Consider the following 13,359-nt stretch of genomic DNA (forward strand, 5'->3'; position numbering starts at 1 on the left):
CATGAATGGATAAAATAATCCGGGTCCCAATTCATCTCTAATTTAAGCTTTGGTAAAGCAGAAGTAATTTAGTGGCTGCTAGTGGGGTAGAAAAGTGGAGAATCAGGCAGAGGAATTTCTAATTATGAAGCAGATAAAAACACTAGTTCTCTGCTCACGGTTTTGTACAATAGGATTTGAATAATTAATTATACAACACTAAATTCATATAATAATTATTGAGGTAGTTAAGTCATTTAAAATACAGTTGCAAAACAGATATTTTACAGATACTTTCATTTTCCTTTCTCTTTTAAATTTCGTTTTACCCATGTAGCATTTTACTGATACTAACTGGCAAACACAGAGCTCAGACACATTCTGTTTTGTTTCAACACAACTGTACTGGGGCCATCTTTGGGTTGCCAGCATGTGGATCACAAAGAATCCACAGGGATCTAAATCTAGTGAAAGACCACCCTATCAGAGAATAAGTATAGATTTACTGACTATGCCCATAACCACGTACAGAGACACACTCACTGGATGTGTAAAGAAATAATTAGTCAAAACACTTTGTTTACAGTATACGGGAGTAAGTATGCTTGTTGATATGATGCATAAAAATACAAGTTTGCTACCTGTTTAGCAAATTCAGTTTCTTATTCTCCAGTTACGTGATGTCCAAAGTTTGCCTTCTGTAATCATATTTGTGTTAAATATGTATGCAGTAAAATGACTAAGGATTATTTTCCCAAACTTCAGTTTCCTGCTGTAGTAAGTTGGATATATGTATACGTTTTTAACTTATTTTGCAGACTTTCCTGAAGGGAAGTACATACTTGATTCCATTTTCACAGGACCATATTGATTTTTTACTTGGCAAAACATTTTTAGTCAACACCAACTCTGCATCTCAAAGTACACTGCAATTCCTGTATCGCAATCTTAATTTTTTTTATTTTATTTTTTTTCCCAATTTTCAATTGCATTTTCAATTTTACGTTACAAGTATTGAAAGACTTGTAATCTGTCAGGAGACCTACTCTTCTATAGAGTAATGAGAAAATCCAAATTCAGAGTCACTAAGTAATGTGTCTCAGAAAAAGAAATGTTCCAGTAAATACAGCAGATTATTTTTTTTCCCTGTAGAAAACTGTCATTTACAATATTATGTTTCATGTCATTTACACAGAGCGTCAGTCCACCCAAATATTTTAATGAAGATTTACCATTCTGTTTTAAATGATGATGATACAGATTAGGGTTTTTTTCCTATTCTCCAGAACACTTTGGTACAGGAGCATATGACTAGGCAGAGTGGACTGACCATGACAGGCAACTCGGTAATAGGATCTGCAAGATATCATGAGAGAATTAACAAATCAAATGGAAGTGAATTACACTCATAAGAAAGAGTTTGTTAGTAAGGAAGCACGAGCTTTTAGCTTTTGCAGTAATATTTGCAATGAGGTGGAATATAATACATGAGAGAAAAAAAATCCCAAGTCTTATTCTACTGAATTTATTAATAATTAGCCATTGCTAGCTCCACAGTGAGGCACAGCTTGATAGGAATAATAAATCAGCACTGTTTTGGGTTAGTCATTAGTGGTTTGTAAAGCAGACACACCATTGAATACTACTGGTACGAGACCTTCAGAAGAAGCTGTGAATCATGTAATCACTTAGGTTGGAAAAGACCTCTAAGAACATCTGGTCCAGCCTTTAACCCGGCACTGCCAAGTCCACCACTGAACCACGTCACTAAGCACCGCATCTACACGTGTTTTGAAGACCTCCAGGGATGGTGACTCAACCACTTCCCTGGGCAGCCTGTTCCGATGCCTCACAGCCCTTTCAGTGAAGAAATTCTCCCGAACACCCAACCTAGACCTCCCCTGGTGCAACTTGAGGCTGTTTCCCACTTGTTGCTTGGGAGGAGGCTAGCCCCCACCCACTGTAGCCTCTTTGGAGATGCATATGGAGAAAGATGGGGTCTCCCCCGGTCCTTCGCGGCTCGGCTCGGCTCGGCTCGGCTCGGCTCGGCTCGGCTCGGCTCGGCTCGGCTCGGAGCCGGGCTCCAAGGCCGAGAGCAGCGTGTCCGGCCGCCAGGTCTACCCGGTGCCCGTAGACAGCACCCCCCCCCCCGGCCCAAATTGCCGCGCGGCCTGACGTCACCACCCGCGGCGGGCGTGGCAGTGGGGGGCGTGGCCTCGGTGGGCGTGGCGGGGTGGGCGTGGCCGCGGGCGTGGGGCTGGCGGGAGCGCATCGCGGCGCGGCGCGGGGCTGCGGGGCGCGGCGCGGCGCGGCGCGGAGCGGAGCGGGGCTGCGGGGCTCTGCCCGCCCGCCCGCACCATGGAGGAGTTCCTGCAGCGCGCCCGCTGCCAGCTGGTGAGTCGCGGCAACGGGAGCCCCCTGGCCTGCCGGTCCGGGTGGGTGGGTGGGTGGGTGGCAGGGTGGGCAGGGAGCTCGCGACCTCAGCGCCGTGTGGGGCGCGTGTTGGGGATGGGGATGCCCTGATCGCTGCCGGCACTGTGATTATTGCTGAATAATGCCGGGGTGCGACGCTGGGATTGCGTGCTTGTTTGCAGGGAGTTCGGGATGCATCAAGTTGCGTGGTTGCACAGGGGAAGAATTATGCCAGAAGGCGCTGCAAAACTGACATTTCTGTGGCCTGAATGTATGGGACGAGTTTGGATAGCAAGACTTAACAGGAATCCGCAAGGGTGGTTAAAGACCGACTCCATAATTGAGTTTCAGCAGCTGTAGGTACTTAGTATCGTGCTAGCAGGCGTGCAGGTTTATGTGTCCTGTTGTCGGATGACTCTTGGTGGGGCTGTGCAAAACTGCAGCATGTTTATCCTGCTTGCAGTGCCTGATAGTCTGGCCCCAAGTAGTGGGAGCTATTCTCCCCTCTATATACAGTGCAAAAGCGGGATGTTTTAAAGTCTGTTGTGGTCTCATGCCAGCTTGTTTCTAACTGTGAGGACTGGTACCCGTGCAAAACTCAGTTTCACAGTTGTTACCTTTCATGGGCTGCCTTTACTTCTGCCAGCCATCACATTTCTAGTAAGTAGGTACAATTACAGGACAAATTATAGGCTAGTAAGAAACCCTCCCTTGCTGCCAGTCTTTCCTTGTAGTTCTTGGGGCCTGGGACTCCTGTGCTTGCAGAGGTGGGTCCCCCATCCTCTGGAGAATTGCTTGTACGTAACAAAATGTACATAACTAAACCTCATTGTAGATAATTAGAATATCAGGGCCTTCCCTGTTTTATAGCTCTGTTATGAATCTTTGGAGACTGAGCAATTGTAAAACAAAGATCCCATTCTCCTATAGCCATCATGCTCTGTATGTAATATGTAAAAGAAAGTTTATTATACCATCTTTGGTTATCATACATATATTAGAAGTATTAGAGAATGAAGCCAATTTTTAGAGGAATGGTAAAGTAGAAGATAAAGTCCCTTGGTGGATCCGTTAATATTTAACTATGTTGGCATATGTAAAGGAGTAACATGAACTGTTTATCCTTGATCATATGTTGATTGTACGCCAGCTAAATTGTTTTACTATGTCTTTTTAGGAACTTGCAAAGAAAGCGTTTCCCTTACATTTTTATCTAAGCAGCATAAACTTCAGTAGTCCTGTTAAGAGATACTGCATAATGCAGTTATAAATACTTAATACATTTTCCCATTGGTATTTTGTATATTGCAACCTTTGAACTGAAGTTTTGATTTTGACAAGTTTTCTGCTTGAGTATATTGAAGGTGGCCTCACTTAATATTAGTAATAGAAATTGTTTTTCTTACGATAGCAGTCTTCTCTGCACCATAAGTAAACAGCAAGCGCTAAGAACAACTAAAAGTATGTACTGCATTAATCTTTCTGAATAGCTGTTGATAATCAGAAAGGAGTTGTCTAGAAAACTAGAATCTGAAGAAGTCCATGGACAGTAAAAAATTTTATTTAATTTAGATGGTATGTAGAGAACTACAATTAAATAGCAGCAATTCCTGCAATGTGGGGCTTTCAAAAGAAATGTAAACATCTCTTTGTATCTCCTGAACTGTGGGAGAAGAATGCATGTTTTGGAGCAGTCTCCTCTACAGGAGGAGCACTGGGGGGGTCTTTCTGACCATGCTGTCTTCTTGTATGTGTGTGCCAAGTGTGGCTGGAATGAAGAAGAGGGATCTGGACATGAGAATGTTCAGTTCAGAAAAAATTTATAAGTCTTACAGGTCGACTTCAACTCACTGTTTTAGTTTGTACCACATGAGCATGAAGAATGCAATTCAGAGCAGCATTCTGCTGCAGAGAAGGCTCATGACACTTTTTCCTCCCTTTCTTGGTCAAGGCTTTTGTGGGAAATCTTTCTCTGCTGATAGAAGCTAGCAGTAGGCTGGGGCAAAGAAAGGGCTATGCCTAATTTGCTACCAATGTAAGGTAGTGCTGCGTGGGTAAATGGGTGGATGTCTCAGAACTGATGAGCTGCTGTGTGTCACCCTGCTACTGCAGCCCTACCTGTGGAAGACACTAAAGCCCTGCAATTATATCTCAGAACCTGGATGATGCCAGTCTTACAACATTAGTATTTCACACCATGGTTAGTCTTACTGGTACTAGTCTTAACTGATTGCTGTTACTTACTGCAACTGATTGCAGTTACTTACTGGTACTAGTCTTAACTGATTGCAGTGTTCTGACTACATGAGTACTACTCAGCATGAGTACAGGAAAATGTTCTTTACTCATAAACAATAGCTACAGACTATGCCAGAAGAACAAATGCTCCAGACTATGCAGGGGAACCTATTACTGCAAGTGCTTCATCATTCATTTGGCTCTGGCTCCAGCTACAACATTAATCAAGGCTGTTTTTCTACATGGAGCAAATTCCGGCCTAGGAATATACAACAGAAAGGACTTAAACTTGTTGTTTTCTGAGACTCTTCCTCTTAACAGAGAGGAAAATTCTCTACATATTATAAAGTGAAGTCTCCATTAGGCTTTTCCTTCTCTAAAAGCAATTAATTTTGCTTTTATGACTTTCCATGTAATCACCGAATGTTTTCAGTAATTTTCAATATAGATTTTTAAACTTGCTATGTATAGTCTATGTAAAGTCAAGGAGAGAGAAGGTTGGAGCGCAGAACGTGGCAGAATATAAATAGTTGCTGCATTGATGTTTCCAGGTATTTGTGGTTCAGTCCTGCAAGTTTCTTGCAGTCTTTCCCAAGTACGGTAGAAATGTGAGAACAAGAGATACTAAGAGACCACAGGTCCTTCGCAACCAATGTTTTGTCTTGGCTAACAGAAGATTATGAGCAGTAGAATATACTTTTATTTGCTGTTTAGGCTTTGAAAGCTTAGCTCAAAATTTGTGTCTGAAATAATACATTAGCCACAGCTACAGCCAGTTGTCTAGGTTTGCTATTTGTTTGTTTTTAAAGTGCATTTATGCTTTGGCTTCTCACAAAATCCGAGACAGTGAGTTTTACCTTTTTATCACCTGCTCTGTGTGATAAGGAAAACCCCCTTTTGTTTGTTACACACCATCTACCTGACAGTTTTAATGGGTGTTCTGTGGTTCGTATGCTTTGAATAAGTACAAGTATTTTTTGTTCACTTTGTGATATTTAGTTAAATATTACCATACCTCTCTTTTCTTCTCCCAAAACATTTCCAAGCTAATGTTTTCTATTGTCTCTTCTTATGTGAGTACTGATCTATCGCTCTGATCATCCTTGTGGCCTCTCTCTGAAGATTTTGTAATTTTATTAACCCTTTGAAAGTTGTGGAGCCCAGAATTACCTGCAGTATGTAAGGCACAGTAGTATATACATATATACAGTAGCGTAGCAATGTTTCAGGCTTTTTCCCTTTTCTTAAGAGTTCTTGATAGTCTACTTATTTATTTTACTGTCAGTAAGCAATTTTCTGATTCTTTTAGAGTATTATCCGCAGTGGATGCGTGATGCCTTTTCTGCTTAGTAATACCTAACTTAAAGCCCATCTGACTGTGTACCTAAATAAGTTAAAACACAGAGGTGGCTTTGTTTCCTTACATTCTTTATAATCTGCGCTTTTCAGATGTCATTTTCATTTACTATCTTATTGCCTAGTCCCTCAGTGTCATGAGTCCTTTTTGCAGCTCTTGTAAGCAGCTTTAGATTTGACTTTCCTGAATAATCTGGTATTGTCTGCAGTTTTTGTCACCTCATTATTTGCCTGCCTGACCTACTGGAATTATATTATTTATTATTTATGGATATGAAGAGTGGCACATATCCCATCATACATCCTTATAGAGAGTCCTTCACAGACATTTTCCTTCATTATAGAGAATTGACCTTTCCTGTTCCTGCCCTCTTTTTCCATAACTTTTAGTTCTTTATTAACCCATGGGAGAATGTAACCCTCCCCGCCCCCCTCCCCCCCCCTCTCTTTGGGGATTTAGTTTCTTTACTAGCCTCTAGGAAGCTTGTCAGTAGCATTTCCGTAGAGCTAAGTACAATGCATTGACTACCCTGTTCTTATTTCATGCCTGTTGACTTATTCAAAGAACTTTAAAAGATTTTGTAGAAAAATGTCATGCTTCACAAAATCTCGTTGTCTCTTTCCCAGGATATTATGTTGTTGATACGTTTGACGGAAGATCAGTCTGTCTCTCTCTGGGTTAGACTGTTTCAGGCACAGCTAATCTCTCAAGTGGGAGAGGAGTGGCTGGTTGATCAATACATCATTTTGTATAATTCAGTTACAAAAATAGATCAAAAGCCTAAGGTTTCAATGATGTAATTTCACAGTAATTGTCAGAATGTTTATCAGAATGTTAAAGGCAATTAAATAGAGAAGTAAAAATTCAGAAATTATTTCAATAGTCGTTATCTGATGTGAAATACTGTGTGCTGCATGAGTTAGCAAAGTTTGATTGTTTACAAGTATTTCCACATTCCTCACACAGTTTGCAGTGAAGCTGAACGACCGTGAGAAGGTAAATCAAAGGAGTCTGTCAAGAAAGAAACTGTAGGAATTAAAAAACAAAACATACAAACAGTACCAACAACAAAACCAGAATTCCCCTTGGAAGATGCTAAAACAATGGCAGGCAGCCAGTGCTTATTCCCTGGCCTTAGGTCTGTGCTCATTGGAGAGCCTAATGCTTCATATCGTGGCTTCAGGGAAGTCAAAGAGGACAGAATGAGCCCTGGAAAGGGCTTAATGTGCAGATGATACTGATATACCCACACACTGCAGCAAACTGCTTCAAACTAGCAATTGAAAGATGGCCCTCCCTCTGCAGAGAATAGTAGATTAGCTGGGGAAATAATCTTTCCAAATGCTGTGTCATCTTCAGCAGTTAGCAGTACTTGGATAAAAAAAAAGAGCCAAACAAACTTCAAGTTCTTTTAATCCCTTGCTGCTGTAAGAAAAGAAGCTATAATGCTAAACCGATGTTATAGCTGGCAGAATAATACGCGGTGCAAACAGAGTATTATGCCCCCAGAAATACCTGCCCAGAAAAAAAATTGACTGTGACTGGACATTTTCCAAAGTGAGGGCCAGACCCGTGACCAGGGAGATGCACATCAGAATTTCCTAAAAGTCTTCTACAGTACTGCTTTGATGGCTGTGAAAAATGAATTCTGTGTTTCTAAGTCAAAGAAGTTAAAAGAACAGTTACTGATGATGGCATGACTTGAACAGATTTATGTGACCATAGTTTGAAAACAAGCTGAGTCACTTACATGTTTATTCATATTGCCTTTTATCTGCCAATCTGGAGTTTTGTTATCAGTGATAGCTAGTGCTTACTTTGAAAAAAAAATATTGATTTTTACTGGAATGAGGTGGTGGCTTTATGGGAAAGAAACAACATCATAGAAGTGAATTGGAAGTTATTTTCATAGAAATTGTTAAATCTATCTAAACAAAGAGGTTAAAAAAAAAAAAAAGCTTTCACATATTAACTGAAGGAATCAAGTCTAACCCTCTCGTGTATCTTCTTTGCATTAGTCCAGCAGCACACAGAGGATTTGACTCCATTTAGCAGGACACTTAGAGTATGTATAGAATTAAGAGTACGGATGATGATAAATAAATAAAAAATTGCAAAAAGCTTGATAGAAGCTTAATAACAAGAAAATATTTCCTGAAAATGAGGTATTCTAGCTACAAGAGCAGTCTTCCAAAGAAAGAAGAGGAAGCCGCTTCTTAAAAGCAAACCAAAATAAACCTTGATTTGGATGAAAACTACTTTAAAAAACAGCCTACAGTTGTAAGGAAAATATACTGAATGATTTAATAGCTTTTTACAGTTCCAGCAAAGTCACGCAGACTACAAATACACAGCAGAAATTTTAGAAGTGAAAATGCTTTTCCTCATGGATTTTTTTTGCATTTGGAGGACAGAAATAATATATATTTTTTAAACAATAGTCTATTTTTCTCAGCTTTTATCCTTCTCTGGTGTAGTAATATCCTCTCATTTGTTACAAACACACACACAGAGACATTGGAAGTGGAAGAATAAAGCACATCTTAGTGAATTTTCATCGAAAGTGCTGAAGTACATCAGAACAATCAAGATGAGGCAAAATTCTATCCTGAATAACTTTCTGGGTGTTGAATCATTTGTATAGCTGACATATTATGCTCACTGTTCTGCACAGAGCTAAATCCCAAAGTCATCTCAGTGCTCTAAAAGTCAATTTACTAAGGTATTGTGCTACGCATACTTGTGTTGCTGTGGCATTAACCAGGATCCAATTTTGCTAGAAGCTAAGCAAATACATTGTAAACATTCAGTCTCTATTTTAAAGAGTCCCTAAAGTAAGTTGGAAGCCTGAAGGAGGAAGCAGAGAAATCCAGGGCAGTAGCAGGTTGGTAATATGTAGGTGTGACAATGTTCACATATCCTAACCTATTTGTTCGTGTTTTGTCCAAGAGCATCTTTGAGTGAGAGTTTGAAAAAGGAAGATGGTAGGGAAATGTGTCTTTAAGTGTGGGGACAGCATGGGAGGAAACAAGAAGGTCTGATTCCTCTTTGTTATTGACCAACTGGAGATAAAAATTAACATTTCATTGTTGAATAGGAGATGGTAGATGAAGCAGAGGAAGGTTTATAAAGGTTAGAAAATGTAGGTTAGAGAGTCTACTCAAAGTGGCAGACCAAGGAGATCTGGCAGTAGAGGCATGCATGGCTAGAGCCAATATGGTGGCTCTGGGGAAAGATGTTTCACAGCAGGGTTCTGGGAGCTGCCAGAGTGCCTTTGCTGGAGCCAAAGAGCACTTCTGTGATTAAACGACCAGGTAACGACAGCCCAAGTGTCAGCTCTGAGGGGAGACAGGAGAGGCAGATCAGAAAGAAAACCTGCAGGACGTGGCAATAGGCAGGATGGGAGCCGGGGTATGTGTGTGTCTAAACTGATCGTGGCACCAAGATGGTGGGCCTGGGTGATGGGCACCACAGTTTTGTTACTCCCTATATGTTTATGTACGTCCGTGTGAGAGAGTGGTGGAGAAAAGGGGAAAGGGGTGAAAGCTCTGCTTGAGCCATGCCAAGTTTGAGTTTATGGTGAGGTTCTGGTGTGGAGAAAGTGTGGGATTTTGAAAGGGTCAGGCCCTGGTCAGAACCAAAACCCTGCTTGTCATCCTGCAGTTCTGGGGGTGGTCAGATTCAGTGCTTCAGCGACTTGGTAACATTCTGGTTTTGTTCTTTTTCTCCAAAGAAGATGGCCTGGTGCCAGCAGGTCCTTAACAACCAGAATGACATCACTTGCTCTAATGAGATGCTAATAGATTGCAGCATGGTAAGGACGGTGGACTGGCAGTGAGAAGGTTAGGAACAAATCAGAGACGAGTGACATCTTGATGATGTCAGATGGTTATCCTTCCTTGTTTGTGGTGTCATTTGACAATAAGGGAACACGGTGTAATAGACCTAATAGATCTGATGTGCTGGCCCAGTTCCATTTTGCGCAGTCATAACCTGCTTTTGTAAAATCCCCTCAAGCCTCAATTTATCAGTCTTAGGCCTCCTTACGTCAACGACTGTCTAGAGTACAGTGTAATTTTGCAGTATAATTGTTTGATATGACTTACCTGTTTTGTACTCTTCGGAAATTCTGCTAGATTTTGGTAGCAATAATTATATTTATCCCTTTTCATAATTGACACAGTTCTGATTCTGTTTTAAGTCTTCTGTGTGGAAGTGGCTATGTGTACAGCACCTGACACAGACTAGCCAAGTTAGCTGTTGAACCAGCCTTTGACTGAGTGACAGACCATCACACTGGAGTGACCTTTTCCCTAATGGTTAATCTTATTGTACAATGATTACATTGTGATACAGAACATATGAATTATTGTAGTTAATAAATACTTATTTGCTTTTTTTTTTTTAATAGCGACTGAAAAAGTCATGAGCAAAGTTGAGTTCTTTCAAGGAAGAAGAAACATCTGAAATGTTTCTTCAGATTCTACCATGACTCACAGAAATAAGTGGAGACACAATCTAGCTGCCTCTAGTGGTGGCAGAGAAGGGAGATTCTGCATGATGAACCTTGTATACTGTTCAGCAGTCATTGGGTTAGCAGGAAGAGAACTCTTTTTTTTTTTTTTGTGAGAAGCAGAATTACTCTGTTTGGAGTATATTTGACTTTTCAGAGAAGCAGCAACAAATGGTAAACTTTAAAACACTTGGAGGCCTAAATATAGACAGTTGGCAAGTGATCAGTTGACTGCTTCAGCAGACTTTACTTAACAAGGGTTTTAACACTCAGTCAAAGTCATTTGCAGGCATGGCAGGATTACAGCTGAGTCAGAAGGAACACAGTGATAGGTTAACTTTTTAGAAAAGTACACTTCTATTTTTCGGTAGTGCATGTATGCAGTCCACAGAAACTTTATGTTTATTTAACTAGTTTTGTCACATGTAAATCTATTTGAGACTTTATCTTGAGTGTTCATATACCCAGAAGAGCAAATGGCCTTACATGGTTTCAGAGTGTGTTGTGCATTTAAGAGGTTTATGTCTGTATGAAATTTTGGAAAGGTTAGCCTGCTAGGTTCCTATATGTTTTTTATACATTTGAGGTAGATAGTCCTACCAAGTTGAAAGAACACGAATGATTTCAAAAACAGTTTCACTTCTGGCTTGTCTGTTTTGGTATTAGTTTTTGTGTTGCCTCGAGTTTTTTGATCATTTAATGCAGCAAGCATAAAAATGAAAAATATCCATCTAGTTGAAAGAACCGTCAAAGTTCTTTCAAAAGAGAGAAAAAAACGTCAGAACAAAGCAAATTCTTTATTTCTTCTCCCCTGTCTCTCCCCCTCCCCCCCCCCCTTTTTTTTTTTTGTTACAGATTGACTTAGCTATCTCTTTTTAACTTAGTTGGAGCAATAGCTGAAATAGTAGTTATGGTAATTTTTTCATTAGCAAAAATATTGTAATTCAAGTTTACCATATTCACAGACTTTTTTTTACTTTTTTTTTTTTTCCTGAGGGGCTAGACACGCAAACTCATATAAAAACAGTTAGCTTTGTGCAGCTTTCTGGAATCTGTTCCATTCTTTGAGAATTTGATGTACACTAGAACTTCAGCATTGGCAGTTTTAGGAAGAAAAAGAAAAGGCAGTGGCATCATTTATTTTTTTGGAAATGTGATATAACTGTGGAAACAGCTTTAAAGCATTCATTCCAGATATGAGACAGTAGTGCAGCTTGGAGTTCTAGTCTTTCATCTCCAGAGACATGGACTCATATCCTGTTTTAGATCACATGTGAAAACGAGTTAAGTGGTCTAATCTTGGAAACTATTTGTTCACCTCTCAAAATCACTGCACAGTTTTCAATTGACAACTCTTTTTGCAAATTATAATGCAAGTGGTAGAAGAATTTCTAAGCTTGAGTCTGAAGTATTTTGGTTGATCTGTTTTACAAAGTTTGCAGAACAGCTATTTGAGCCTGTCTCAATATCAAAGTGTTGAACCTTCCTTTGAAACAAAACAAAAACCCCATCAACTTAACAGCTCCTCCTGCTGTGCGAGAAATGGGTCAGTTACAGTCTCATCACTTGAAAAAAAAATTTACAGATTCTAAATAAAATACAAATTACAGTTAACAGAGAAAATGAATTGTTCTAAAGAAATATTTTTAGTTAAGTGTAGGTAAGTATGAAGACTATGAAGTCTGCTTGACTGAAAATGCTGAGATCTTGATTTCTGGAAATTGAAGAAGTTAAAGTATGTGACTTACTTGATATGGAAATAGTTTATATGTCATTTCTGTATTCTATATCTATGTCCATATAAAATAATTCAAAAGTGTCTCTTTACCAAAATGTCTGTGGTGGTACAAACCATTGTTTAAGAAAACTTTCAGGCTTTTTATTGAATTTTTTGTTTTGGTTTGTTTTCTTGTAGAACTTGTAGAACTAATTTGAGACCATATTCTTGCCTTGCAACTTTTCTTTTAGGGTGGGAATTTAAATTCTTCTCTGTGTTACAGTGGTCAAAATAAGAAGTAATTGCAATTGTGATAGCATTTAGTTTATACTGTAAAAGCAAGAGGGGCTGTTTTCAGTATGCTAAAATCAAACACTGAATTTAAAAATGCTCTGTTTTCTTGCTCACGTTTATAGCAGATGAGTTTAAATTGTGCTTTCTGGTTCTCCTCAATTTCGTACCTTTTAGAGATGGAAAAGGAATGAAATACTTACTTTTCTATTCCCTTTTCCCTCTGTTTTCTCCGTTCTTTTTCTCTTTTCTGTACTACCAGTAGCATATTCAATGATCAGAACCATAATATTGCAATATGGCCTTCAGGAGTAGGGGCATACATACCAATGTATGTGAAACTAATATAGTCTCACAGTAAATTTCAACAATGTCACTAATTTGTAGTACAAGTACTTTGTGATTTTCTGTAACCGCTTGTAATATTGCACATTGTCTTTTCCATGCCAGCAAATGAAGTAGATTGGTTCTTCTGAGCATTTTACAATGTTTAGGATAGATTGACCTTTTGGCATATGAACTGCCATTTTCTCTTCGACCTTACAACTTGCTGTCCATTGTGAGATAACCAGACAGCTTTTCTTGTCTGCCTGTAAGGTTATTTCTCTTTGCATCTCATTGTGCTGGAAAATAAGCAGGATTCTAAACAAGATGTGAAATTATATTCTAAATTTTTTAGCCCTGCTTAATTACATGTATCCTCCACTAAGTGCTTAATCATTTACCTTCTAAGCTAGTTAAATATACATTTTAATTCTTTGCACATCTCTGTTTTTCACAGCTTATATTGGTGCTGTTTGATACTGTGGAAAAAGCAACTTAGTAGCTGTATTAAGTAATGATTAAAATCTA

General features: G+C 39.4%; 1 protein-coding gene across 7 annotated transcripts in view; it reads left to right on the forward strand.

The window, feature by feature from the left end:
* Positions 1-2,242: 2,242 nt before the first annotated feature.
* PRUNE2 (prune homolog 2 with BCH domain) overlaps positions 2,243-13,359 on the forward strand; it is a 139,279-nt gene continuing 128,162 nt past the window's right edge. For all 7 annotated transcript variants that reach the window (XM_066987970.1, XM_066987971.1, XM_066987972.1 and 4 more), the window contains exon 1: positions 2,243-2,373. In XM_066987970.1, the coding sequence (XP_066844071.1) occupies positions 2,338-2,373 (36 nt within the window). In that variant the 5' untranslated portion in view covers positions 2,243-2,337. The remainder of the gene's footprint in view (positions 2,374-13,359) is intronic.

Source organism: Anser cygnoides, chromosome Z (assembly GCF_040182565.1).
Source record: "Anser cygnoides isolate HZ-2024a breed goose chromosome Z, Taihu_goose_T2T_genome, whole genome shotgun sequence".
Lineage (NCBI taxonomy): Eukaryota > Metazoa > Chordata > Aves > Anseriformes > Anatidae > Anser > Anser cygnoides.